The sequence below is a fragment of the Pseudopodoces humilis genome, chromosome 3 (assembly GCF_049639895.1).
Source record: "Pseudopodoces humilis isolate 2021_Gansu_Grassland_sample_001 chromosome 3, ASM4963989v1, whole genome shotgun sequence".
Taxonomy (NCBI): Eukaryota; Metazoa; Chordata; class Aves; order Passeriformes; family Paridae; genus Pseudopodoces; species Pseudopodoces humilis.
In genome coordinates this window covers 68,387,320-68,415,269 of record NC_142202.1, presented here as the reverse complement: position 1 = coordinate 68,415,269, position 27,950 = coordinate 68,387,320, and the positions used below count along the sequence as shown (strand labels likewise).

Sequence of the window (27,950 nt, the reverse complement as noted above, 5' to 3'; positions counted from 1 at the left end):
GAACTGAAAATTTAACACACAACTACAGAATGTAAGTCCAGGTTCATGAATACAAGAGACACACAGAAGTGGAATATGCCAGGAATTTGAAAATTCAGAAAACACCAGAATCTCAGTGTTATTTCTATTTTTTTTTGAGGGGTGTGTGTGATTGTTGGAGTCTGAGATATAGAGTGTGTGCCCTTGTTTCTAATACTTAGGTCTAGGATTCAAAGAAACACTGATTTTCATATAATATGAAATTCATGAGCATGTTTTCATGGTGATACATGAAAACAAATGTTAGATAGGAAAAGTGTAAGTGTGTAGATTAGAAAGTTTCTTAAATCACTGGGTGAAAAAGTAGTTTAGAGAACAAGAGACAAGATGGAGGATTTAGGGTGTTGTCTCTTGTCCTTCTTTCTTCTTCATGTTCTTCTCCTAGGGGTTTTTGGGTAGTAGTAAGTGATTGGATAGAAAATACCGTAGTGCAGCACACAGGTATTGGGTCATTGAGTCACTAAAAAAAATAATTTAGTTGGCATCTGTTAATTGGGTAAATGGACATATAAAAGACCGTGAAGAGGATCTTTGTTAGCCATTTTACCCTTTTCTATCATAGTGCACATAGCTCCTTGTACCTTGTAATGCTGATAAGAAAAGAATAAACTACTGAGACCGAACAAGAGAAAATAGTCTCCCTCTCGTCAATCTTCAGTTCAAAGGGAAAAAGAACCTAATCCAAAAGTACTTAACGAGACACATGATTATACTATTAACAACATAGGAACAAGAATAAAAAAGATCTATCTGAAGAAATACTCTGCATTTATTTTTTGAATTTGTTCATAGATTTCAACTTGCTTCCACTGGAACTAAACTGAAGCTCTAAACAAATAACTTACCTGGCACACGAGAAATCATCTGGCATAAATCAACATTCAGTGCCGCAGCCCTCTGTAAGAGATAACCCCAGGAGTGCATCTGGACTTCATAGCCTAGCAAAATGTCTGGGTCATATCTAGAGAGGTAGGGGGAAAAGAAAAGATGAGTTTCATATAATTTACAAAAATATTTTCCATGAACAAAGTATAAACAGGATTGCATTCAAATTATGTTGAGTTTAAAAAAGACGCAGTCACAATCGGTTTCTATGAAAGCAGCATCTGGACTAGGAGACAATATTTAAAACAGGCAATCTCTTAGGAGTTTTAATAACATTCAATAACAAAAATATTTAGAAAGAATATTTTCACTGGATTTTTTTTTTTTACATACTTCTATTACGTCAGTCTTTACAAACAAAGAACAAAACTGAGGTCTCTTCAGGTTTTATTAATGGCATCAGGATGTATCAAGCATAAACCGAAACTTAGTCACTGGCACAAGACAGATGTGCAGTGAAATACAGCCATGCCTATGGAACAGAATTTGCCAGTAGGTTAACTGGAATGTTTACAGATAACGTGTCAGTGTAACTTTGAGTAATCAGAGGGAACTTCAGGCTCTAAATGATGACACTTTTTTGGAAGTTACAATTTGTAGTTGAGTGAGAGTTGTCTAAACTGAAACATAGAGAAAAGCAACCATATCTACCAGTTATCTTTAAATACTTCTTTATTTAAGATAACCTTCCTTCTAGAAGGCACACAAGAAAAACTAATTTTATGCTGTATCTCTTTCCAGCTGGAAAACCTGAAGAAAAGTCAGAATTGACTTAAGACACAATCACTTCCAATAAGGCTCAGAGCAGAGCTCACTAGACAGAAGGTTAAACAATGTGGCTTTAAAGACAAAGCACAGGTAGGAGATAGCTCAAAGGAGCCAGTATCACCTAACTTTTGAGTAGGCACTATCAAAACCAGAAGTCATGATCTGGTGACTTGCTCAATAGCCTTGTAATGATTTTGTTGGGCTGGGCAGAAAGAGACCAGACAAAGTAACATGAGATATCTGTTATTTTTATAGCAAAAAAAAAAAAAAAAAGAAGGGAAGCTTCACTGGGATAAATAGCTGCTTCTTGGTTAGACTAAATGACCTTTAGTGTATTTTCCAACCTTGATGATTCTGTGATTCTTTCAATGCAGCTAAAAGGTTTTGAGTTCCAGCAGGCAGCATTCAATACAACTGAATGACATCAGGGAAGCTGTCAGGAGGTAGAGGATGAAAGAGAGGCTGGGGATCCTGTACCATAGTCTATGCCCAACCTTACAACAGCATGTAGACCTTGGTTTATGGAAGGGAGTAGGCAGGAGCCTTGGATTTTGAACAGGAACTCTGTATTCCTTACATCCATAAACACATCAAAAAAATACAAACATTTCCTGACTGTTGAGTACAGAACATCCTTTCCCTGAATACTGAGTTGTATCACACACATTACAAATGAAACTTCAGACTTTATCAGGAAAGTGTCTTCCTTATGTGTCCTAGCCAAAGGCAATGACAACTCTTTTTGAAGATACTAATTACACTGAGAATAGCTCAAAAAAAGAGCTCCACACTTCTGCCATGGACACTAACCTTCTGTGAAAAATAGTTGAATGCTGGTACTCAGCATGGCTCTCTCTTTATTACAATTTGGGCTTTTGCACCTGCCAGAGGTTGCAAAAATCGCCTTTATTACCTACTTCTACTTGTGAGGGAATGGTTTTGATACAATTTTTGCCTAAAGCATGAGATTCTAAAGTAAGTTTTTGATTTCTACCATTCTACAGAAAAAAAAAAGAAAGAACTAGTACTTTGAATTTGGGGGATATTTTGCTATCTTCTGTTCACACAGAAAGAATCATTATTTGGTTTTGGATGTGGCAATGATCATTAGGACTGGACGCAGTAAATTTACTCAATATGGAACCCTATTCCATCAATGGTACAACCCCAAAGATACTTGGAACAATTTATGGACAAATGACTCAAGCGAGCCTGTAGTTCATTCCAGCAGCTGAATCAGTGTCAAAAAGTGTTATGACTGCTTGCTGCTCTGCACAACATATAATGATTGTGAAATGATGTTCCAAAATTATTAATAGTTTCATTTCAGCTTTGAAATAAAACAGAATTATGCCATGTTTTAGAATAAACACTATAAAACTTAACATATTTTCAAATTAATTCTTTTAACTAAACTATCATGGTCCTAGCATATTGCAAAACAGTACTGATTAATTAAAATGAGGGAAGTAGTCATTCATTATCATATTTGAAAACTGGCATCACATAATTGAAAATGGAAAATACTTGTAGACTTTACACAGGACAAGGCATTATACAGATGGGTTCCAAGATAGATGCAAATGTCAATCAAACTCGTGTAGAACTACTTAAGTGGTACATAAAGCAATATTCATTATGCCAGAAATTAGCTTTCTCTTGTAAGTCTGTTCTGAACAGAAACAATAACTGTTTGGAAGCAGCAAGTTGGTGAAGATTGTCCTTCACCAGCTGATAAAGGAGAATTGCTTTGGGTTTTAACTTGCCTTTGGGTATTAACTTAAACCTGCCCAAGCAGGTTTAACCTTTCTCACTTCCTACTTAATAAAAAAATTGTGGGCTATTATAATACTACTGCAACTCAATGTATTTAATCAGTTCTGGAGGTAATCTTCCCATTACCTTTTAACCTAATGAACAAAATGACCTCTGCAGTCTATCTGCATATAATCTCAAGAACTGTTTCTCTAGTTCTTTCAGTGAAAGTGTTTTTATAGGACAAGACATAAAAACCTTTTAGTTTATGATGTTTTCAGATATATCCTTTTGCTTATATAAACTAATTGTATCTAATTTAAGTATCACATATCTTAACACAATTTTATGTGAATCCACATATAGACTGGAAAGCCTATTAATCAAAAGACTTTTAAAAAAGCAGTGCACTAGTTTTTAACTCAGTCTTGCTTTTCCAGGCCATCAGGGATTATTTGTAATTGCACATTACTGAGTTACAGGCTATCACTTTACAGCACATTACTTTGCTTTTCCATCCCAGCTAGACACCACCCATGTATTAAGGGTAGTGTCCAATTTCAGCTAATTTTGGCATCTCGAGTTTTCAAAACTGGTCTCTAGTGTCACTGAACAAAAAGGCCTCTTTGGGTGAATATTTTTTTGTATTTTAGCCACCTCTTGCAGACCAAGATCCTGCCCTGTTTAACTTTCTTGGTAATGAGGATAGCTAATTAGACACTGACAGTGAAGTACAGATGTTTAAGTTTCAGTCGGATGACTTATATAAAGCTATCTAAATGGAAAATCAAGAATGCCTAGTAAATGGTGAGATTAAATCTTACTGTAAATTCCCTGTAATCACAGTCCTTTTATGTCAGTTGGTCCATATTTAAAACTTGGATCCAAGTGGTATCCTTCTAAAAGCATGAAAACCAATAAATGTACTCCTGGCAACAGAGTTACTCAGATACTGCAGTAAGTTACACATTTATGCATTTTGTATGTATATCTGTATGCATTCACAAGCGTATCTCTGAATTACCCCTGAAGGAAAAAAAAAAGTAAAATTAAAATGAAGAATTCCCTTCTACTGAGTAACACCTGACCTCCTGAACTACATATGCATAAGATCTACCTTTTGCAATAGGTTTAACAGACCTATCAAATTTCTTGCACCTAGTAAGAGACACTGCTGTTTCTTGCTTCTAATTTGCTTGCTGATGAACTATGTCCCAATTTATGCTGCAGAAATGCCCTCTCCTGCAGCCCAATCTGGTGTACCAGTGGTGCCAATGAACCAGTATGACACCTGCTGAGATCTCCCATGGTATACTATTTGCTATTAGAAAAGATGTCTGGAGCTAAAAGAGTAGATTATTCCACATGGGAAAATGAACAGGCAAACCCTAAGTTTAGTTGATGTCAGCTTAGCTGAAGTGTGACTCTCTCACTTTGTCTCTCTCCTTTCAATGCAATGCCACAAAGACAACAGGCTGCGAGCTAAGAGGACAAGTTTTATATGTTTCATCCTCCTGTCTCACAATTTTTACAGTACTCTATGAAACTGATCTTCATCATCAGTTCAAGCTATTTTATAAGAAGAAATTTTAATGAGACCAGCTGTTACACCTGAAAAAAACTAATAAATTGTAATACTGATACTTGAAAGCTGCTGGCTAGGAGCAACACAACAGGAATAAGAGGTGTGCTTGCCACCACATGCTCTTTTGTTAAAAGGACGGGCCCTGATACTGCTTTGCATGCTGTTGCCAGACTTTCTGCAAAGATGAAAAGCAGCATTTATGCTGGCAGGATTTAAACACAACAGCATTAACATTCAACTCATACATGCTGCAGAGAGAAGAAATGCAATTATTTTCCTTTCCAGCTAAGTCGTATATGCTGCTATGACATCTCTCCCTTTTTCTTATTTGATGATTTCGTGAATGAACACTAAAACTCCCAGTTATACCTTCCCTTCTATTATGTGTCTGCTTTTCCTGACTGCTATTTTTCTTTCAGCTATGATTAAGAGAGAAAGAAAAAAAAAAAAAAAAAAGGCGGGGGGGGGGGGAAGTAAGTGTGTGGAAAATTATGCCAGACCTATGATACAGACAAAAGCAGTAACTGTGCATAGCAACAGAATGCTTGGTGACTCAAACACGTAACTGAAATCTCTGAAAACATTTTTCCAGTTTGCCTTAGACAATAAAAATCCATAAAGTTGAAAAAGGACATTAAATACAGATTTCTACAGGAAAATGTCACTGATGAAGATGTTACTGGCCTGGAAAAAGAAGGTTAGATTAGCATGTCTCTATTTTAAGAAGAAAACGTCGCAAGAGCATTTACAGAAGAAGAAATATAATGCACTGTATCCAAACAAAAGAAGTCATTAGCATTATACCTTACAAGAAAAACATTATTAAAAATATTTAAGTATTAAGCATTAACAGTTAATTAATACACATATATTATCTCCAAAATGTTTATGTAAAATCTTCCATTATACTCTGTTCATGTAATTTTATCAAAAACTACTTCAATAGAGACAAGGAGATGTGGGTGTCTGGTAAGTCTCAAGTAGCAATGAATCTACTAGTCTTCCTTTCAAGCCTGCCCTGTTTTCACATCCTCTGTGTGTCAGAGAGACAGGGATTTTGCATTCTCACATGAATTCCCCAAATTTTGCTCCTCTCACACCTGCAGGAACAGCCCTTTTCTGCTATCTGGTAGCATCTGCACTTTAACAAGAAATGGAACAATTTGCCTTAAAAGAAGGAGAGGCCCAGATATTTAATTTCTCTTTCATGGGAATCCACTGCTCCATCAGGCTTGCACATCTCTAGTTTTCCTATGTTTTAAATCCCCATGCAAACCTTCCTGTAGCATTTCCTTCCGCCTCTTCCTCCCAAGTCACCTTTCCTGTGTTAGGGAAGTATGTATGTGTTTACTTTTTTTCCTGCCTTTAAGTTCAGAGAGATGGTTCTCTTACTTCCTCAAGCAGAAAGATTCTTCCATTTTTTCTCCCATCTCAGTGCAGCTGACACCTGAAGGTCAACACAGGATCTATTCAAGAAAGCACTTCAGGCAGTACAACAGAATGCTTTAGGACAGCAATACATGCCCAGGCTCCATTTCAAGAAAAAAAAAAATCCCCTCTGACGGTTTCAGAGAGCCTACAACTTGGATGTCTCTGCTTCTAGGACATCCCCAGTGGCTGCACAGGATTAGAAGGATGCCGTCTCTCAGCTGCTTTATGCCAGTTTTGAGCTGAAGCCTTTTTTTTTTTTTTTTTTTTTTTTGGTTTACAGAGGATAGCTTACCAAAGAAGGGAAATGTGGACCTATGAAGGTGCAGCTCCCTCTCAAAGTCTAAGACAGTTGTCAGGTTACCAAAAACCAATCTAATGATGCTTTTAATTTTTACAAATCTGTACTATTTGTTCTTCCCTCCCTCCTCCAAACTTGTATTTGTGGCTCTTCCCTTCTGTCTGTTTCCTGACTCTCAACCCTCAACCTCAATATTCCAATACCTTTTAAGGTTGTCTCTGCATAGACTTTAGGACTCGCACATCTAAGTACTTGCATTTCACAGGTTAGTCACTCTCAGTAATAATCTCCTAGAAGCAGAGGTGCTTATTCTCCTCAATATTTGGATAAATCTGTGAATTTTCAGTACTAATGAAATCACAGATCACAATTCCAGAGAAGCAACCAGTTCTTCTTCTGGTCTACTAGAACGAACACAAGATGACTTATCTCTGTTTGCCAAGGGCTCTGAGTTAATCAGAGACAACATCTAGCAATCCATGGTGTCTACTTCACGGATGCCAAGGTATTAACCATACTGTGGTCATTCAGATCTAGCACAGCCTAAACAACCTCATAGTGAAGGTATTAACTGAATCCAACTTCAGTTCATCAATTCCAGAGAACTTTCTGGAGCAATACTCATCTTCAGTGAACACAGAATAACAACTTCAGCTCTGCTACAAAAAGTTTGGAAACTTCAGTCACAAAAACCTAGTCAAAGACACTGATGAGCTATGAGTATTGCAGAAATTACAAATTTTCCATTAATAACTTTTCCTTCATCTGTATGCTGGAAAGAGTGACCAAGAATTCTCTATTTGGCTCTTCCAGAGTTTACATGTATTGATAAGAAGTTATAGAATCAACAACTATTTATTTTCAACAGCCACGATGGAAAGAAAACAAAAGGTCTAAACAAAGAAGAAAAAGGCTGGAACTTTGAACAAAAATGTATGTTCCACAATTTCACATATATGGAGTAAGAAGAATTAGGCCAGCTACTAAGAGAATGACTAGAAATAGGAATGAGAATTCTTTAACTGGATTGTGTGACATAATTCCTCCTGCAGCTGAGATCCTTTTTGTTCAGTGCTCCAGCAAGTTGATAAAGTCTGTTCCTGATATTGACAATCTAGAGTGAATAGACAGTCTGTCATTCATTATGCCAGGAATCTGGAATCTCAGTCTTCCACTCTTCCCTCCAACAGCCCAAGAGGCCAAGAACATGAACCAAAAGCAGGCTGCAGTCATGCTGGGCATGCTGTTCACTCACAAGAGCCTATTATTGTCCAGCCTAATGCATGTATCAGAATATAAAATACTGATGCAATTCTCAGCTTGAAAATTAAGGTGATTATGAGTGTTTCTCCATGAAGTTAAAGCAGTAATGTTTCTTACATATGGCCTGATAGTTTTCTTTCTCTAATGTATCAGACCTACTATTAAGTGCATCTACCAGAACAGCCAAAGTATCTAGCTTGTGCTGGGAAAAAATAACACTAAAAAGATCAACAGATCTTTTTTAAAAAATAATTACTAATTTTCATTTAAGCTCCTTGTTTGATCATTTCTCATTGAGGAAGTTTTTGCAGTCCACTACTTCTTAACTGCATAGTTTTACCATACTTCCTCCTTCAGTTAAAGCTACTCTAGGCCTAGACACTTGTTTTGTGCTTAAGAAATACAAAACATTTACTCCAACAAAATTTCTCATTTTTTTTTGCCCAGGCTACAGAAAATAAAGGGGCAAAAGGAGCAGCAAACTATAGATGTGGTCCAAATTTCAAAAACCATTGTTTTTGGGAGTCTACCAGAAATCTGAGAGCTGAGGTGTTTAATTCTAGAGTTGGGAGGGAAGTAGACTTAAGAAGATGACGGTAGTATGTCTCTCCACTAAAAAATCTAACCTTTTCTCTTCCAGGAATACAAGTCAACTAACTCAATCTTTGTGGATGAAGTTTCTGCATCAAAAAGATATGCTAGCACACGCTAGAGAAGATCTCATAAGCAGAGATTTCTCAATCAACCTGGTATATTCCATCTTGAAGTACACCAAAATAGCATGTTTTTTTTCATTTTGTAATGCCTTCAGTATGTACAGATATAGAAGACTTCTGTTCTTCAGTGAGAAACATATATTTTAACTGCTGAGTTCTCTCTACCATATCCTTTCTGTCCTGTCACTTTTTAAACTTCCACACAACTGGTGGAGAATTCTTCATTTATTGTCAGCTTCTCGTTCTGAGTAATTTTCCTAAGTTTGATGGAGCACTAGATTTCCAAGAAAGAGAAAAATAATATTATATTCCTTACCTGAATTTTGTCTTCTCTGAACAGGGATCTGCTGCTCTGTCAGGACCCACCCTGTGCTGGTTGCATTCAGCAACTCTTTTTGTATTCTGGCTTCATGGGGTTGGTCAAAGTCTTTCTCATCAGAGGTTTTCTGGTTGGAGAGAGAAAGAATTGCAAATGTACTCTGCCTAGTTTTTTTTCTTGTGCCTCTATTCCAGCAGGGTGACTCAGAATTTAGATCTGTTTATTTTCCTTGAAATTTTACAGCTTTACACCTGTCAATAGGGTCTGGAGAGACGTCTGTGGTTCCACCTACGCACCAAGCGAGAGTGCTCCTGAACAGGCTTCTCAGCCTTGGTGGAGATGGGGAAAACCAGCAGTTTTTTCCTAGTTTGATGGAGCAGGGGATTTCCATTCAGAGAAGACAAAACTAATGAAGGAAACTGATTTTTCAATGAACCCTGATTTTAAACTGCAGCAGTTTCAGTACCACGCACGTTTTTTTTTCTGTCTTGCCTCAGAGATCCGAGAAAACTCTTCCTGTCTGAGGCGTTTCCTATAGCTCTCAGCACTCTTAATATCTACTATTCTGAGAGTTTCAGAAAGAGACGTGTAATGAATTCTGGGGTTAACAGGAAAGTTGCATGTTAAAAAATATTACTTATATGGCTGATAAGTTTCAAGACTGTAACTCAGCTGCTTAAGAGGAACTGAATGTTCTTGCTGTCAGAGAAAAAGAAAAGTAAAAAATATTTTTATTTGAAAGACCACCATGCTTGTCCACTCTAGAAATAAGCCTTTGAGGGAAACAACAACAACAACAAAAAAAATCAGTATTTGAAAGACTGGCAAGGGTTGAAGGAACAAAATCTGCTGTTCCAAGCCTGAAAAATAAAAGCAGAACGTACAGATATGCTACCTTTTTACAATATTCACTACTTCCTGGAAAAGAGTTCTTTCATCAGTAGCGTAACTGACTTCTAGTCCTGTAACTCCAGATCTTGTAAGCAAGGGGGCTTGGTCTCTGCTCCCTAGAAAATAAAAGTAAAAAAACTTGTTACAATTTAGAATGAATTTCATTACTTCAGGCAACAGTACTTCTTTAGAATAAAACATACAATGGAAAAGACATATGGAACACAACTTATTTTTATCTTTAATAATTATCACAATTAATTCCATGGACTTATTTTGTTCCTCTTGGATGGAATAATTTTTTCTTTTCACTTTGTAGAATTCTGCTATAACGGTAATCTTGCATAGATTCTCAGATAGAAACAAACTTGATTCAAGAGAAATTTCACTATTTTACATGCACAAAAGTCCAGCTACTAGAAAATTACTTTTAATAAGAAATATTAAATGACTATATGACAGCTCACACACTGCTTTTATGCAAAATATAATTTTAATTGCTATCTTAGAGTAGTCCTTTGCAAAATGCCTTACAGAATGAAAATGCTATATAACAGTATAGTTCTTTTTTTCAGCACACTGCTAAGTTACTGACAAAAATGGAAAAACATGAGCAACTGCTCACTTAGTGCACATTAAGAATGTCCGCATTGATAATGTCTCAGTAATATCTAAATTTGTATGCATGCAGGAACCCAGCACTTGCTTTCCATATTAAAAAAAAAAACTTCTTTAAATGAATAATGCACAACACATCCTCTATTTTCTCTCTACAACAGATAGTATGATCTCTGTTTCGATGACGTTGTATCTTTTAGGAACTGAAGTTTTTAAAAGGCATTCTACTTTGACACATTCTTAAGGTCTTAAGAATTAAGAAAAGTGTGCTTTCAGAAATAAATGTTAAAGCAAGTACTGTGACTTACAAAGCAATAATAACATAAAAGGGGAAAAAAAAGATGTATCTCAATGTCAAGTCACTCCACAGGGAACTCAAAAAAGTTCTAACCGAGAAAGTATTGACAGCACACATCAATTAAAGCAACAAATGTCACAATAACATTTAAACACATCATTTTATTTTACTAACAAAACCAGATCAGAACCTTTTGTTTTTTCAAAGTATCACTGGACCTTTTACAGAAAGCTTTTTTTGATAAATTATCAGTGGCACACACCTAGGGAGCCACAGTGGCTATACTGTGAAAAAATCTCACTTAGTAAGGTAATGGAAATAATTTTTTTAAAGATAGTAACAAGCATATAATACCAGAATAAAATTCACTGAGAATAATAAAAACTTAGCTTAACAAGATATAATATCTACAATACTTTGTAAAATAAACTGGTAAAAGAAGAAGCTGTTGCCTTATTGCTAAATTTATTGTTGATAGGTTTTTGTCCATGCTTAAAATTTTAGACAGTATTTTGTGGTTTGATACACATTCACAATGCCAAAGAAACCCTGAAAGTAAGAGGACTACTTTGGGGATGTTTTTTTGGTTTGAGGTGTTTTTTTTGGTTTTTTTTTGGGTTTTTTTTTTACTAGCCTAAACCAGTGGTACTCAACCTTTAACAGCTGGAGAGCCACTTCTTAATAAAATGGAGTTGTAGAGCACCATAAAAATCAAGTATCAACAGTGTGATTTTTTTTTTCCCATCATGACACTTCAATGTGTGATGATGCTGCCTTAATGCCACCACACATTGATACATCACGACATGACACATCAGCATCCTCTCTCCCAGCAGCATTCTGTCTTCAGTCCCTTCTGGCTGCTAGGAAGGAGTGGGGTGGAGGGGTGGAAGGGGCAAAAGGGCAAGTTTTTCCCCATTCTGCCCCACAGCTGCTGGGTGGGAGGTGATCTCTACTCTTACCTGTGGGGGGATCCCAGCAGCTCCTTTTCTTTCCCCCTATGGGAGGGGGAACTTCAGCGACTCCCACACTGCTGGTCCATTTGCTCAGTGCTCCCCGCGCTGCCTGATAGAGTGGAGCGCCGATCAGATGCCTACATTGCGAGAGCCGCCTGTAGGGCCATGAAGAGCCACATCCGGCTCTAGAGCCACAGGTTGAGTATCACTGGTCTAAACAAAGCCAAAAAGGTACAATAGAATAAGGGCCCCTGTTTAGATCCTAAAAGGATCAGATAAAACCACAAAAATAACCCTTAAGTAAAATATAAAACATACTGTCTTGCTTTTAACATTTTCTACTTGTAGCTATCCAGCAACTTGAGTAGGAAACTAAAGGCAGGTTTTCCTCTTTACACTTTTAGAACACTGCAGGAGCTTGTCCACAAGTACACAAACATGGATACTTGCACACGCAAATGTTATTTGTGGTTTACAGCCCATGCAATAGTTCTTTGTAAGATATAAGCAGGAAAACTCCATATTTAATATGGCCATTCAACAAGACAAAATTAAATGAGATACATAGTAATATAGATACTCTATTATATTTTGCTTGCTGCTGTTTGATTACTATGAAATAGCATTTTTGTAAATATATATTAAGTAAAAAAGAAATAGGAACCTTGGCTTGAGAGTGTCCTGCCTCTATCAATCACTATAGCACCAGTGATTTCTTTTTTATCAGTATTTGGCAGCGCTGAGTCTGATGAGATGCAATAGAATAAAGCACAGATCGGATCAAACTCTGGGTCTGGTTCCAAATCTCGTCTTGTTCGAGCATGTAACTCCATACTGATGAGGGTAAGGTGCTGGACCTAGCAACAAACAAAGACAGTATGTTAGCTTGTTCTGAAGGTTTCTCAAAAAAAAATTAAGAGAAGACTATCAGCGCAAATGAGGACAGTGCAGACATTTATTTGGTGGTATTACATTGTAACTACAAGGTTCTACCTGAAAATTAACATAAGTGATTAAACATGCATCTTTGGATTTTACTTTTTTGCAAATAGCACCATCTTAGGAAAAACAAAGATTAATCATTAAACAGTTTCATACTCAGTTATGAAAATTCTGTATGTGTTTCTGAGTACTGTATTCTTCGACCAAAAGCAGAAAATAAGATGAAAACCAGATAATGTTCAACCTAAACAATTGTAAATTCCTGTAGTGTTTTCAAACAGCTTTGTATATTGAGCTGAATCACATTTCTGAACTGGTCACCAACAAAGACTCACTCGTGGTCTTTCTTCTCCCTTCCTTCCCTCACCCAGGAGAAGCATGAAGACTAAGTCTTACACAAAGGTAGGGAGAATACCTTTCTCTTCAGTTGCATTAATGAACTTCCACATCATATTGCCAGAGCTTTTTGCAGAATGGTTTACATTAAGAAAATGCTAATCCCTATATACTGTCAAGATTTGACTCTGCAGTAAAGACGGTATTATTTAATACAGTTTCAACACTATGTTGCTCTTCTGTTGTCTTGCATAATATTGCTCATAATGTGGATTAATGGAGAGGCTGGAGAGATTATGAGGAAAAAAAATAGAAGTATTTCTGTGTATGTACGATGCCCTGGGGCCAGCCTTATTTCCTCTAGATTTGCATTCTAAATCACCACAAACATCACTGAGTGAAATTTTACTATCAATTCCCCCAAGATCACTGGTTTCTTGTGGCTTCTCCCATGTCCTTAACTCAGTGCTACCTCCCTATCAACTCTATAAATTGGCCAACACCTAATTCCAGGTGTGGAGACCGTCTAGAAGCACATACACACAGCCTGCTTGCCCCATCAGCAACCAACACAGCAGTACTGTATTTACATTGCTTCCCTTTTGCCAGCACTTTGGTTTCTCTTCCCACACCAAACACTCACCTACATTAAATATAGAGACCTTCTTTGAGATAGGCACCCTTTTGTTAAATGTAGTAGAAACTGCCCAACGGGTTCAGAAGGAAACAAGTAGAAATACCAGGAGGGCCTTACTGATTGCTGCCAGATGCCTTATTTCTTATGGAAACAATCCATAAAAATCATGGTCAACTAGTTTTTTAAGTAAAGTTTTTATGCAAAACTTACTATTTCTTCCTTCTGATTTTTCCCTTATTTTTATTTTTAAAGACAGGTTTACTATCTTCTCAACCAAAATACTGCCAAGTCTAGCTCAATTCTCAGTTAGAGGCATTGGACATCAAGCTGAAACTGGTAGATAAACTACTTATAAGCTGCAGACATCACACACTGATTAATTTTTAAGTCACGTAGGGATCCAGGAGAAAAAGATTTTTATTTCTGCTAGTATAAAATAGGCCTGAGCGATTATAATTTTATAAAATTACATGTAACAGTAAAGTTACCTCATGTAAAGATTTTGCTTCCTGCAGGTTTTCCACACTGACTTTAAAACCGTAAGTATTATTTAAAGACGGTCCTTCAATCTGGGAAGTCTCTTTCTTTGGAGCACCGAGGGCAGCAAATTGATTCTTATCAGGCATGGGAAGAAAAAAGCACAGGATAGTGAGAAAACAGAGGTTGCTAAACACATATATAAAATTAAACAATATGCAATATAAGGTACAGATTTATCAGTGAAAACACAAATGCTACTCTGCAAATTACTAAATGTCCCCTACCTTTCACTATTTCCTCATTTCATTTTTCAACAAGCCAACAAAAGTTGTATCTTTCTGCCTTTCAGGAATAATTTTAATTCATAGCAAAGCAAGAGGCAATTTGAAGTATTTAAAAAACCTCCCAAACAACCAGAACCTCCCAGAACCCTACCAAAAAAAAACCTCAGTCCCACATACACTGGCTTTCTTGAAGGTCTAAGGATATGGAAACTAGCAATTCTCTATTCTCTCTTGAGCAACAATTTGTCAAAAACCCCTGTTTCAGTCATCACTTTTTAAGGCACTGAATTAAAGGTACATTAAAAACCTCCTTTAAACAGATGAACACCAGTATACCGAGAAGAAAAAACTACTGGGTCACTCCAGTAATGCACCTAGCCCACCATTCTGTTCCAACATGGAGAGCAGAAACACTGTTTAAGTAAAACAAGTCCAACCTCTTTCTCCTCTGTTGGCACACCACAAACTGCCCTTCTTGTTTTCAGAAAATGCTTAGAGCATTGTCTGAAAACTAATACACATAGAGAAGCATAGATATACACAGGTCTAGGTATATGTATATAAAAAACGGTAATCATACTAGAACTTAAAAAGGATGTTGTAACTCAAAGAGCAAAACATCTTTACATGGTGTCTGTTTAGTGTTTCAGTACTACCCTAGAGCAGCACCCTCAATCTCCAACTTACACTCGCTTCCCCCAGATTAAACTCATAAATTTTTTCCTAACTTTGAGTGTGCTCCGATTCTACAGCAATTGTACCCTACCATTTTAAATGTATTTTCAAGATCTTAACAGCAAACGACAAAAACAACAAAGAGGAAAAAATGGAAATGTGTAGATGCTGCATAATAAAAATACACCTGTACAGAAAATGTTAATTTACCTTCATTTGTGTGGTTAGAAGTACTCTTCGAAGACCATCAGTATTACTTCCCCTCTTGTGGCTCAGTTTCTGAGCTTTTGGTTCTGTAAATATATGAGTGAAAGACTACTTAGCCTCAATAGTATTGCATGCAAGAAGCAACAGAGGCATTTCATTAAAATTACAAACAGATATTACATATATAAACAAATATAGCTTTATCCTAAATCCAAAGCACAACTACTACAATTTGGTATTTATGGACATTTAGGAACAAAAATAATTTACAAAGCCTTGCATCATCATCATCACCTTGAACACTGCAATGTTATTCACACTCTACATAATGTAGAGATTATTTTTGAAAAATTACAAGCAATATAGTCAACAAGATTAAAAAATCCCCCAAATAAGCAATACTTCTAAATTAAGCTTTTAAACAGCACTTCAGAGTTCAGAGAGACCATTTGGAAGCAAATGGATGTCCTATTTCTAGCTTTTTCAATAATTCAAGTTACTTTTGACAATAATGCACAGAATTTCTCCTTTTAAAAAATAGTTTTAAATATATTTTTGCAGAGATATATTTTTTTCTTATTATGTCAAAAGAAATATATTCAAATTTTTGTGTGTGTGCATGTGTTATTAGAATCACTTAATGGATTTACCTGCAGATAAAGGAGTAAAACCAAGAACTTCAGGTATTCCATCTTGGTTTTTTCTGTGCACAATGGGTGTACTATGTAGACAAACAGATTCAGAATTTCCAGGATCTTCATTAACCGGAAATGGGGATGTGTCAAAAGATGTCCTAATGTCCTCTTGGGTGCATGGAGAATTTTGTGCACTTCCAACATCATTTTCTTCCAGAGAAGACAAAATAATATCCTGATTTTTCCACTCTGCGTCTTCTAAACTGGACTGTTTCGGATCTGGAGATGCTACCTGCTGCCAAGGAGGAAGCACGGGAGAATCTGGTGAACTGTAACTGACATAATAATCTTCCTCCTCCTCCTCCTCCTCCTTATCATGTTCTAGAGCTGAAGTAGGGTGTGTCTTGCTTTCACATGAAGTTTTATTAGAGTCTATGTCATTTTTAGTATTTACATTAGTTCCTATAGTGCTTATAGACTTATCACAGGTTTCCTTGGTTTGCATTTTTGTATTTTCTGCCACAGAGGCAGGAGAATTCTTTGTAGGCACAATAGGTCTTTCATCTTCCAGTCTAGACAAATTCAAATCTTTAGCTACTTTTATTACTTCTATAGACTTCTCTTCAGACAATACTGCAGAGCCAAAATTCTCATCTGCCTTTGCCAGCTCAGCAGAATGATTCTTAGGCAATTTCTTGCAATGTTCATACTCTTCTTTGGCATGAAGCCATATCTGAACTTGCTGTTGGCTTGGAGCACACTTGCATGGCATTATGACGATTTTTTTGTCTTCACTAGTTTTATGGCTATTACTTTCTCTTTTATTAACAGTAGAGTGACCATAATGAGGAGGAGATCCTGGTCTAGGACCTTCTGTCATTGCTGAAAATGCAGTCTTCCAGAGCCGTAGACCTTCTAATGAGAAGTCCCCCTCAAACTCGAGGAGGTCATTTGGAAGTCTGGTTTCCACTGTGAGAAGCCGCCCTCCAATCTCCCTGTGAAGGAAAGTAGTTTGAATTAATGTTTTACTCTAAACCACACTGGAGGCAGTCTTCCAGATGACAGAAAAGCAGAGTACTACTAACTGGCTTTCTCACTATGCAATACCCATGGGCAATATTTTTATTTTACAAACCATGAAGGCACATTCCCACTTACTACAATATGCAATAAAAAAACTCAAAGTGTTCATGAAAGAAAATGGGTATTTGGTCTGGAAGCACAGTAATTTTCAACTTCAAATGGATGTATATCAGATGGGATCTTTCATGTATCAGTGCCACGTAACAGCACAAAATTGTTTACAGGAATAAATTAAATATAATATATTCATGATTGCATGTAGACAGAAATGCATTTAACACAGTACCTTGGCTTTTCTGGAGCATCTGAAGGATTGCTGCAAAATGGTTCCTGATAAACTGTTTCTGCAAGATCATGATCCAGCAAAGTTGCCATGATTTCTTCACGACTAGGTGGGGACATGAGAGGCTTAAGAATGTGAGCAGTACGAGGTGTAAAGCTTCCATTCTTTGATTGTGAAGGAGAACTGGTTGATCTTGGTGAACTATCTGGAGTTGGAGTTAATGCTTCATTGTTCCTTGAAACATGTAATTCTAAATCCTCAGAAGCTGCATCTATAAGTTCACCATCAGGTGATGACAATAAGGACGTAAAAGAGGTATTAACTGAATCAAGTGGTTGGCAGGGCTCAAAAGCGGTTTCTTTTCTAATGTGGCTTTGAATCCAGTCTGAGCAGGTTGGCTGAGAAAGATTAAGAAATCTCTCTTTATTTACTGTATTTCTATTCAATTTGAATTTTTCATTTAAACAGACTTCAGTCTCTTGGGTACAAGAGGTATCAATGAAACTAGATCTAGAAGCTGAAGAATGAATGTTTTTTCTCCATTGACTATGGCAGTGGTTCTCACTATTATCTAGTGAGGTCTTCTCAAAAAGCTCAGGGCTCAGGGAACCAGACCGCATCCATTTATTTGTGCTTGAAGAATGTTGCTTTTCTTCCTCAGATTTTTGGTCATTATGACATAGAAAGTCACTTTCTGTTGTTTGTCCAGAACCAAGATCCTGAACTGCATCACTCAAGAATTTCTGGGGCAAATTTTGATCTGCTGGGACAAACTGGCTTGCAGAATAAAAACTGCAAAATCCACTTTGCCCTATAGTATTAATATCAAAGTTGTAATTGTGGTCTGGAGATAAGCTGTCTTCAAGCGAGTAGCAGCTTTCAAAACCAGGGTCTGAAAAAAAAATAGGGCTGTCATCAGATACAGAATGATCAATGCGACTAGTAATCGGCTGGCTTGAAGACTCCATTTTTGGAAGTTTTGCTGTTTTTTCTTTAGGTTTTGTGCTCCTGGGAGCACGAGATTTTCTTGATGATGTGACTGATCGTGACCTTTTGATGGCTTTATTCTGTTCAAGAGGGCATGGTATGCCCTTGCTCAGCTGTGGTTTGTCCAGTAATGGTTCCTGTGCAATACTGCTATTCTGAGCTTTCTGCTGTCTCTTCTGGAGCAACTCTTTCAAAACAGCCAGACCAGACTGTCCTTCACCAAATGCTGATGGGGCCACTATACTCCTGTTTTTATACTGGGAGATGGGTTTTGGTTGCACAGTTGCTTCTGACAGAGGCCTTTGTTTTGTGGTTTCTGGTTTAAAATGTGACATATCCAAAATAAATCCTCTCTGGTTTTGATCGCAACTTAACTGTTTCACTGGACTTTTCAAAGACGTTACAAAACAGTTTTTAGGCAATTGAAGTGGGCCAGGGTTTTCCTCAGATGGCTTAAGAATAGAACAAGGATCAGAATGCTTGGATGCCTCTGGTAAACAAAAAATCTGCTGTTGATTATTGTCTTTACAATGCAAATAGTTAGTGGCATGTAATTGATCCATCTTTGCTGTGTCCAGAGAGTCACGAGTTTCATTTAATTTCCCAGCTGGTGGCAAATATCTGATTTGCAAATTTTTTATCTCTTCTGCTTTTGGAGAAGTCTTATCTTTTGAGATATGAGCATTCTGTGTTATGTGAGTTGAGTGATTAGATGGATCAAATATGTTTTGAATGAGAGCAGGATCCTTCATTCTAAATATAGCACTTTGAGTCCTAGACCTTTGAGAGCTCATTTTTGGTACTTCCCTTCCAGATGCCACGGAAGCAGATGTGAAAGATGAATGAGGGTCTTCCCGTTGAGCAGGCAAACATTGTGCATCTACAGGCTTATCAATTTCCATCAGTGAGTGAAAACAGGCTGATGAATTACCTTGTGCATCAGCTGCAGGGAGCTGTGCTGATGACAGATATCCAGCTGAATAGCCAGGAAGAGGACTGTCTTTGAGGCTGTGAAGTGGCTGAGAGCAGACAGAGTTGTAAGAAATCTCATGAGGATCTTGATGTTTCAGCACAAACTTGACCTCTGCAGTAGAGCGACCATTTCCTTTTTCATCTTTAAATACAACGCGTTTTCTTGAGGACACTTTTTCAACTATTTTTTGTTTTGTTCTAGGTTTCTTCTTTCCTTCATCTGCTGTTTTATCAGCCTGATTAATCTTTTTCTTTTTCTTGGTAGATACAGTGGGGCTAGCAAATTTCTTTTTACATTTCTTAACCTGAGTTTTTGCTCGACTACTTTTTCCTACACTAGTGTTAACAGTCTTGCTGTTGTAGAAATTGGGGGCCCTACTAAATAAAGCTTCTCTGTCCAGGTTGGTCAAAATTTCTTCTGCTTTTGGATCAGTGGGAGACCAGCAGCGAGGTGGAGATGTGTTTACTGGGCTTGTGCTTCTCTCAGAAAGAAAACCTAACTTAGACATAACATCACTATAGTTACAGTCACAGTCTTCAGCTTCAGCACTGTAGGAGGGTGAAGGAGGAGAAAGAATTGTATGAGTCCTTTTTCTGAAAGATAAAGTTCTTTTAATATTTGTACTACCTGTTTTTTGTGGTTTTCCAGCTTTTTTCTTGGTTGACTTATGTTTTGCTTTCCTTTTGTGACTTTTCTTTGGTGTTAGTGGATAAATAGGATATTTGGTTGCAGGAGAGTCAGGAACTTTTGGCCAAAAGTCCTTTAAAGGTGCAAGCTTTTTATATAAATTCATCTTTTCCTCTGTGAGTACTACTCTTTCCTCACTAGAATCTACTTTCCCCAATTTAACAAGCATATTTTTTCTCCCTCTAAATCTATTGATGATAATATATTTAATAATAACAGGTGGCAATTTTTTAGAAAGTTTTCTACGCTTTCGAGACTTCTGAGACCCATCCAAACTTTCAACACTTTCTATCGGTTGAGGTAGATTAATTTTTGAGTTGTGTGCGACAAAGCTCGATTCACCGTCTTCAGTCTCATAATTTACCTTCCGTTTCGTTCGGAGCGTGTATTTATTCCCACACAGTCCAAATGACTGCTCAGTTTCAAGAGATCCATCTGCAAACGGGCAGTCAGTGTAATTAGCAGTACTTGTAGACATTTTGTTTTCAAAAGCCTCAAGAGGAACTTGAACTAAGTCACTAGGTAAAGCACTATCCTTATCAGGAATGTTACTACAAGCATTACCTTGTGTATAGCAGCCTTCCTTCACTGATGCAACATCATTTACACTTGCAGGCTCCTGACGATTGATAAAACTGTGCTTCTTTTTATTCAGTTTAAACCTGGACTGTTTGTTGCCCTGCTGTAATTTGTATGTCACGGGAGCTAACTTCTGTGGTCGACTGAGACAATTAGAAAGAACAACACTAGGAAAGAACATATAATGTGCTGCTTGTTGACTGAGGCTTGGCTTTTCCGCCTTGTGCTCCTGAAATTCTTCATACCTAATTTTAAGCTTATTAAGGCCACCTTCATCAGTGTTATTTTCAAGTGAATGTGCCACAGTTCGACTGCCTCCTGAACAAGATACCATTTCACAATTTTCTGTAGCTGTTGCTGGAAAAAAACTATTTGCACTGCTGGATTTTTCATTTACTTCAGAGGACATTTTACCTTTGGAGTGGCTCATATCAGAAAAGTTATATAAGCTTTTGTTCAACATGTTATCACCAATATGGCGGCCCACATGCATAAAAGAGACATCCTTTTCAGCCTTTCTAATGCTAATGTACTTCCTACTAGGTATTGGTCTGTTCACTGAGGAAATATCATCTTCATAGTCAAAAATATTATTTCCACATGAAGGAACTGGGAGAGTATCTTTCTTGTTACTCTCTTTGTGAGAGTTTTCTGCATGGGTACTATTGCTGAATGGAGTTGGGTACTTTGCTGAGTAAGTGCTTTCTTTTGTAAGAGAATGGACTGAAAGTTCAGGTCTTGTTTCTGTGTTTGGCTGTGAGAGGTCTTCTACAAAATCTTCATTATTCAAAACATGGTTAGAAAGGGCACTTGTGTGTTTACACTGAAAAGTAATTTTAGCAGAAGATGGGGGTTCTAGTGTAGCAGCATCTTTGTGAAAGATTGAGGTCTTTACAGACATTTTGCTTGTTGCAATGACAGAGGAGTGAGTTCGAGAACTTTCATTATTCAAAGGATTGTCTGAAATAGAAGAAAAGCAATTTTATTCTAGTTTGCCTGTAAAAAAATAACCTAAGGCAGTAAAAATTTTAACAGCATTTTCCTGAAAGCCTTCCCATCCAAATAAGGAACAAAACTCATGTAAATCACATTACATTTATAATCATGACAACTAAAGACCCTGACTGCATGAGCTGCTTTATCAAAATCACATAGTCAGTACATTTGTCTATGACATTTTGTCAATTACACCTCAACGGCAGAGTTGCATACAATTGTCAAAGATTTCATACTGACTTTCTGAAAGAAGGCTTCACAATCACTTTCAGATGACTACATGAAAAGACTGATTTCTAGAAAAAGTTGTACCCTGCTTTGTCCCTGAGAAGTATGTATACTCATTGGCTCTGAAAAACAAAAAACTTATTTGAATGATCTTCCCTGTGCAAAAAGGTCATTCCACAGAAAGCTAAAGTAGTGTATCTCACAACATGGCAAGGGCTTTGTATGAACTGTGCTATCCACTAAACATAGGTAGTTTCCTGCACTTCTATAAAGCAGAGCAATACAGCACCCATCCTGGATTCATATCCATGTATTAATGTTCCCATATAATCTAGGACCGGCAGGTGGTAACTTGCCCTATGCAGAGTCATGACATGTTATCTGTGAAGATTTTCATCTCTCTCAGTGATACTTTCACCACACTTATTGCAGGGTAAGTGTGGACAGGGACGTGGTAACAAATTAACAAGTGTGTGCTTGCTCATAACCTTGCTGAAGGAGTAGTTTGACAGAGTTGTACCACTGCAAAGAGGCAGATAGCACAGGGCACCTCAGAAGGCACACAGAAATTGGTTCATGTGTCCACCTCTTTAGCTGAAATGCTGAAGCAGGATAAGAGTTATATGTGATGTATGACCTGGAAGCATGTGCTGCACACTGATGTACTGGGCTGGGGATCCTTTGGGCCTTTACTGTAAATCTCAACCAATTTGGGGATTATCTTAGATTCATGCTACCTTCATCTTAGCAATTTATTTGCTGCTGGCTGAGAAAAATAAAAGGAAGTCCCAATCTATTTCTAATAACATTTTCTAATGCATACACAGAGTCCCTGAGCTGTGAAACACAGCTGAGAGATGCTGCCTATTATTCTTTGAGGGTAGGAGTCCACAGAAAGAATGAGGATGATTAACTGAAAACTCAGAAAATAGGAGTTTGGCAGTGTCAACAAATACCTGGAAAATACCTGGCTGTTCAGATATAAAAACTGCAGAAATACTTGTTAATCAGTCAGATCATATGGACACAGATTCATGTGTGGATAGAGATTTTATAATTAAGACGATCTGGACTGAGATCTGTTTTGAATTTACTGCATCTCTAATTATAAGAAATCAATGTAAAAGTTCACAGTAATAAACTTCCTAAACTGGTGTTCTGCATGTGGTATTTCACTTACTTAAAATATGCTTAAATTTAAGCAATTACCTAAGAAACAGTCTCATTAGCTAGCAGTAACTCTTATTACAACAAATTAGAAAGTACGGCAAATGAGGAAAAGTACAACTGTATATCTAACAAAAGCAAATAATATTAGTAGTACATCAAATCATGTATTCATCCTACCATTATACTATATAAGCAAAGGAAAAAGCAAATTATGCTTTAAACATTGAACACAAAAGAATAGCTGTGGTTGGCTATAATCTATAATCTAATAAGATCATATAGTTCATATTCTCAACTGAACATTATAACGTGACATGCAGATTTTCTAATGAAACACATAATATTGTTTGTATATTTGCCTAACCTCAAAGTGTGCATTCTGTTTACTAACATTATTTGATCAAAGACAGGGTGTTATAAAGACAGCAAAAGATCTCTACAGATTAGTTTTTTTTTTCAGATTTTGAAAGGCAGTTCCTTCTGCAGCAGCTTTGTTACTGTGTAGTTTTAACTCACGCAATCCCAAATGTGAACGTACAGTCTGCAGAATGAAGCATGCCAAAACAAAGGCTCCCTGTATTTTAGCATGTGTGGCAAATACTTGCAAAGAATCATCTAAATCTATACAGTAACACACTCATCATTTACAATAATCCTAGGAGGATAAATGATCCTACAGAATCATTACTTTTAACACCATATTCGGTTTTTCCCATAAAACTAATTAAGCTGTGTCCTTTTTTGGATCATTGATACAATAAGAAAAACAGATTCTGGTAGGGCATAGAGGGCACTGAGATTAAAATACAGTTGTTTTTTAAGGAAGATGTTAAGGGCCTGCATCTGCAATCTGTTGAGAACTTTTCTTTCCAATTGAAACAAGGACTGAAAATGGTCAGCACTTCTGAGAACTAGCAATTTGATGCGAAAATGAATGATGACTCCACTTCCAAGGCTGATTTTCTATTTACTTACCACCATTTTCATCTGCAGTTCCATCTAACTGAGGTATTGAGAGATTAGCTAGGAGCATATTGTTACTGCTCCACTCCATTTCTTCCTCTGAAGATGAATCCTCTTCTGTTGAACTCCGATGCATATTTTTGCCAGCTGACCTGGAGGAAAGTGAAGGAACTAATTGATGCATAATACTTCTACTAGAAAATACCACGAGCCACAGGGAACATGAAACTCAATGGGGTGTGGTGCTATGTGGTTGTGTAATTTGGGGGAGTAAAAGGAAACAAACAAAAATTTTGCCATATTTCTCTCAGGGAAGTCAAAATAATATTCAATGTTACTGTTTTAAGAGGCAACAGTGGTCACCAATCATTTTAAACAGCAGGATTCACTAATCTAAGAAGATACAGAAATGGCATTTAGATGGTTAATTTCAGTTCAATTTTACTGAGATTTAATTTCATTGCTTCAAAGTGCTTGAAATTTGAAGACTAAACCAACTATGCAAAATTACTTCAGTTTAGCTGTTAGCAAACAGATGTTTACTTTTTTGTGGTTTTTTTTGTTAAGAAATCTTTACTGTATTATAACAATTATCTCTCTTGGCTTAACTAAATCATGACCAACAAAACTATGTTTCATTCCACCTCTTACTGAATATTCTGAAGCAGGTGTTGTTAATACTTAAGTTGCTCTTACTAAGTTAACTGTTCTACACTGCCATGTTTACAGTCATAAATTCACTGGGGGAAAAAGATGCAAATCTACAAAGAAAAGCTGCTATGAATTTTTTGTGGTTTTAAGGTGGCATACTTTATATGAGCATGGGGGAAGGAAGAATATCACAGAAAACCACAAAAAACCAAATCTTACAGTATATTTTAACTCTACAACTACTTAGGAATTTGATTTCTTCTTTAAAATAAAGTGTGAGATGGACAAAATTCTTAACAGAAATAAGCTATTCTGTGGCTACACAAAAGAAATCCAGATATATATATTAAGGAATTGAAATTTGGGATTTTTGAATTTCTTTGTTGTTTAAGTTGTTAAGTGTAATATTTTAAAATATATAAATACAAATGTTTTGAAGTTACAGGAAGGAAAATACAAATAACCTAAATAAACTTTGCTTTTGCAGAACTCTTTTGTGACTGGATTTAGACCAGCATGAATTATACGTATGGTACCACCCTAGACATCTGAATGTCAGCACAAAGCTAAGTTAGATCAAGACAGATTTGTAAGTCCAGAAACAATAGGCTCAAATGTAACCACATAATATCTGGTCAGGTCTGAAAGCATGACTTGGAGAATCAAACAACAAGCACAGCTAGGTGCACTCTCCATGATCTAGGTGAGCTTAGTTGTCCCTCTTCTATGTTCCCAAAACATGGAAAAGCACAGCACAAAGCAATCAGCTTGATATGCAAATTAGTATCAAACTGGGGATGTTTCTTCCAACCTGATTTATGCTGTAATCCCAGGTAAATCTTTGTCAACTTCATGTAAACCAAATCAGACTGGAGATGACTTCTGCAGGTAACTTGGATTTCTCCTCATTCAAGCCCATCAGTTTGGATTCCAGGAAAATTTAAGTATCACATGATACATGAACTAGTCCAGGTCTTGGTGGGCTTTTTTCTCCAGTTCAATACAAATCAAACCCAAGCCATTTAATTCACTCAATAGGGTGTGGTTACTCCTCATTAGCTGAATAGATTTTCTGAGATAATGTGCGACTGGTAAACACTGACTAACAGAAAAGCCACAGTATAGATATACAAGGACGCATTAGGAAGCCAAACAGATGGAATGAGCCTGAGCAGAGTCAGATCATCAGACTCAAACTGGTTCTTCACACATGAGCAGAATCATGCAGGGGGCAAAGATACCCATGGCTTGTGTCTGAAATTAGTCCATATTCTGTAGAGATCTCAGTGAAACAGAACTTGTAATTCCCTCTGAACACAAGTTCATTCCCTGTGGAAGCACATGGTATGTACATTTTCCCTAGAGCTTTATGTCTGGGATTAAGGTGTAGGCATATGTGAGCAAGATATTAGTGAGACAGCTCATCAAGTCTCTTAAGTTTTTAAGTAGGATTCTTTACTGCACGAAAGCAGTTAATTGCTTCAGGATCCTACCTGACTCCTGAAAGCTGTACAGTAGTCAAGCTCATACAGAGCTGTGCTTGAGCTAATGAATTCTGCAAGATACAGGTTTTCATAGTAACTACCACAGTAAAACTGAAGTTTGATGTTAAGTGTTTTAGATGGAAATGTCAACTTTTCAGACTACTGTGAGGGGAAAAAAAATAGAAAATCAAAGGTCAGATAGGAAAACTAGCTTTAGAGATCAATTATCTCTAGAGCTAGGAGACTAACGAACTAACTTCTGGCTCTGTTACAACTTTATTGCGCCTTTGGGAAATAAAAGAAGCATTTCTATACCTCTCTGTTTACAGATTACCTCTCTGATTACAACTTCCAATATAAGAAAAAACCCCAAATATAAAAATATTATGTCTGTGAAGTTCCTCATACTTCAAAAAGAGTTATAAATACCAGAAGGTGTGCCGAAAGCAGGGGTCAAGAGAAACTGGATACAGCTGCTTTCAATGCCTGTCAGTGCAGACTGCACAAAAGGTCATTACAACCTGAGAAGGTGTTCCAAGAATCTTGGCCTTAAATACACTGAAGTTGCTGACCTTTAGCAGTCAAGCAGAGTGAGCAACATTCATGGTTTGAATTAATCTTTGAACATGGAAACAAATGGATGTTTTTTCCTCGGGTCGCTTGGTTGGTCTTCATATGAATATTTCTTAAATATTGAGTTTAGTAAAAGATGTACAAGATCGACCTTAACATTTGTATCATATCCACGGTGTGACCTTACAAGCAAGTTACCACTAAAGGTTTTCTTGTATTTGGACTTGTAGAACAAAAAACCTACTTACTTTTTCCTCAAAGAGAAAACTAGAAGGTTATGTTTGGCCAAACCTGAACATCTTTACTTCCACTTCAGATAACACTGATTATTCACATCATCATAATCTGAACACCTTGCATTCCAGCCCAAGATCTGCACAGATTTTTCCATGGTGTCAACAGAGACCTCTCTACATCTCATTGGGCTCATAGCACACTTGAAAACAAGGTGGGAGGAAGGAAAGATCTGGCAGAGAAGAAACATTTTAAGAAAATACATACCTCCTTTTTTGCCCAGGCTCTTCCATGCTACTGTCCCACCTCTGGGACATTAGCAAGCTAAGTTCCATTTCCTCTTTTTCACACTGTGGCTCATTTTCTTCATCATCACTGTTCTGAGAATTTCGCCAGCTTCCAAGAGAACGATGGTGAGAGAGTGTTTTTTGATGTCCCATCTGATATCCATCATTCTCCAATCCAGCCAACAGATCAATCATGGCCTCATCAGCACTACTGCTCACTGCAGAAAAAGCCCATACAAGTAGAATCTATATTTTGTTCTACTTGTAAATGACTAGTTACAGTCTACCAATAAAAAACAAAACCAACCAGACCAAACAAGCCCCTCACAATCTAAAATCTACTAGTTTGTTACTGTCTAAGGCAAGGCATACTACAGAATATAGACTACTACAGCTCTTCTCATATCTTATATTTTCACATTTTATGATTTATCTTTTCTAGCTCTATATCTAAAGCTTTGACAACTTTATTTCTGCCCTACTCTTTTTTTTTGTACTAGATTCTGTGGATGCACTTCTCTCTCTCTCTCTCCACTCTCCTATTACCTCCTCACATGCAGTAAAAGCTTCACTCTCCCCTTTAATTTAGCTTGAGTGCTAGCTTCTGAAGCATCACTGCCTTCTCTTGCTCAATAGCTGCATTAGCTTTGTTAGGCACTTCTCTCTGTATCACTTGAGGGCTTTCAATCACTGCACCTTGTGAAAAGAGATGCTGATTTTGACCAACTATTCCTCCTTCTCAACTTTGGTTCCC

General features: G+C 37.1%; 1 protein-coding gene across 2 annotated transcripts in view; it reads right to left on the bottom strand.

The window, feature by feature from the left end:
- Window positions 1-27,950, bottom strand: part of REV3L (REV3 like, DNA directed polymerase zeta catalytic subunit) — a 114,542-nt gene that overhangs the window by 24,012 nt on the left and 62,580 nt on the right. The window contains exons 11-19 of one of the 2 annotated variants that reach the window (XM_014263510.2): window positions 27,177-27,414; window positions 23,980-24,119; window positions 17,388-21,570; window positions 16,034-17,013; window positions 15,387-15,469; window positions 14,226-14,351; window positions 12,487-12,679; window positions 9,955-10,066; window positions 885-1,000 (exon numbers count right to left, since the gene is read on the bottom strand). In XM_014263510.2, the coding sequence (XP_014118985.2) occupies window positions 885-1,000; window positions 9,955-10,066; window positions 12,487-12,679; window positions 14,226-14,351; window positions 15,387-15,469; window positions 16,034-17,013; window positions 17,388-21,570; window positions 23,980-24,119; window positions 27,177-27,414 (6,171 nt within the window). The remainder of the gene's footprint in view (window positions 1-884; window positions 1,001-9,954; window positions 10,067-12,486; window positions 12,680-14,225; window positions 14,352-15,386; window positions 15,470-16,033; window positions 17,014-17,387; window positions 21,571-23,979; window positions 24,120-27,176; window positions 27,415-27,950) is intronic. The other variant, XM_088052599.1, reaches the window with a different exon arrangement.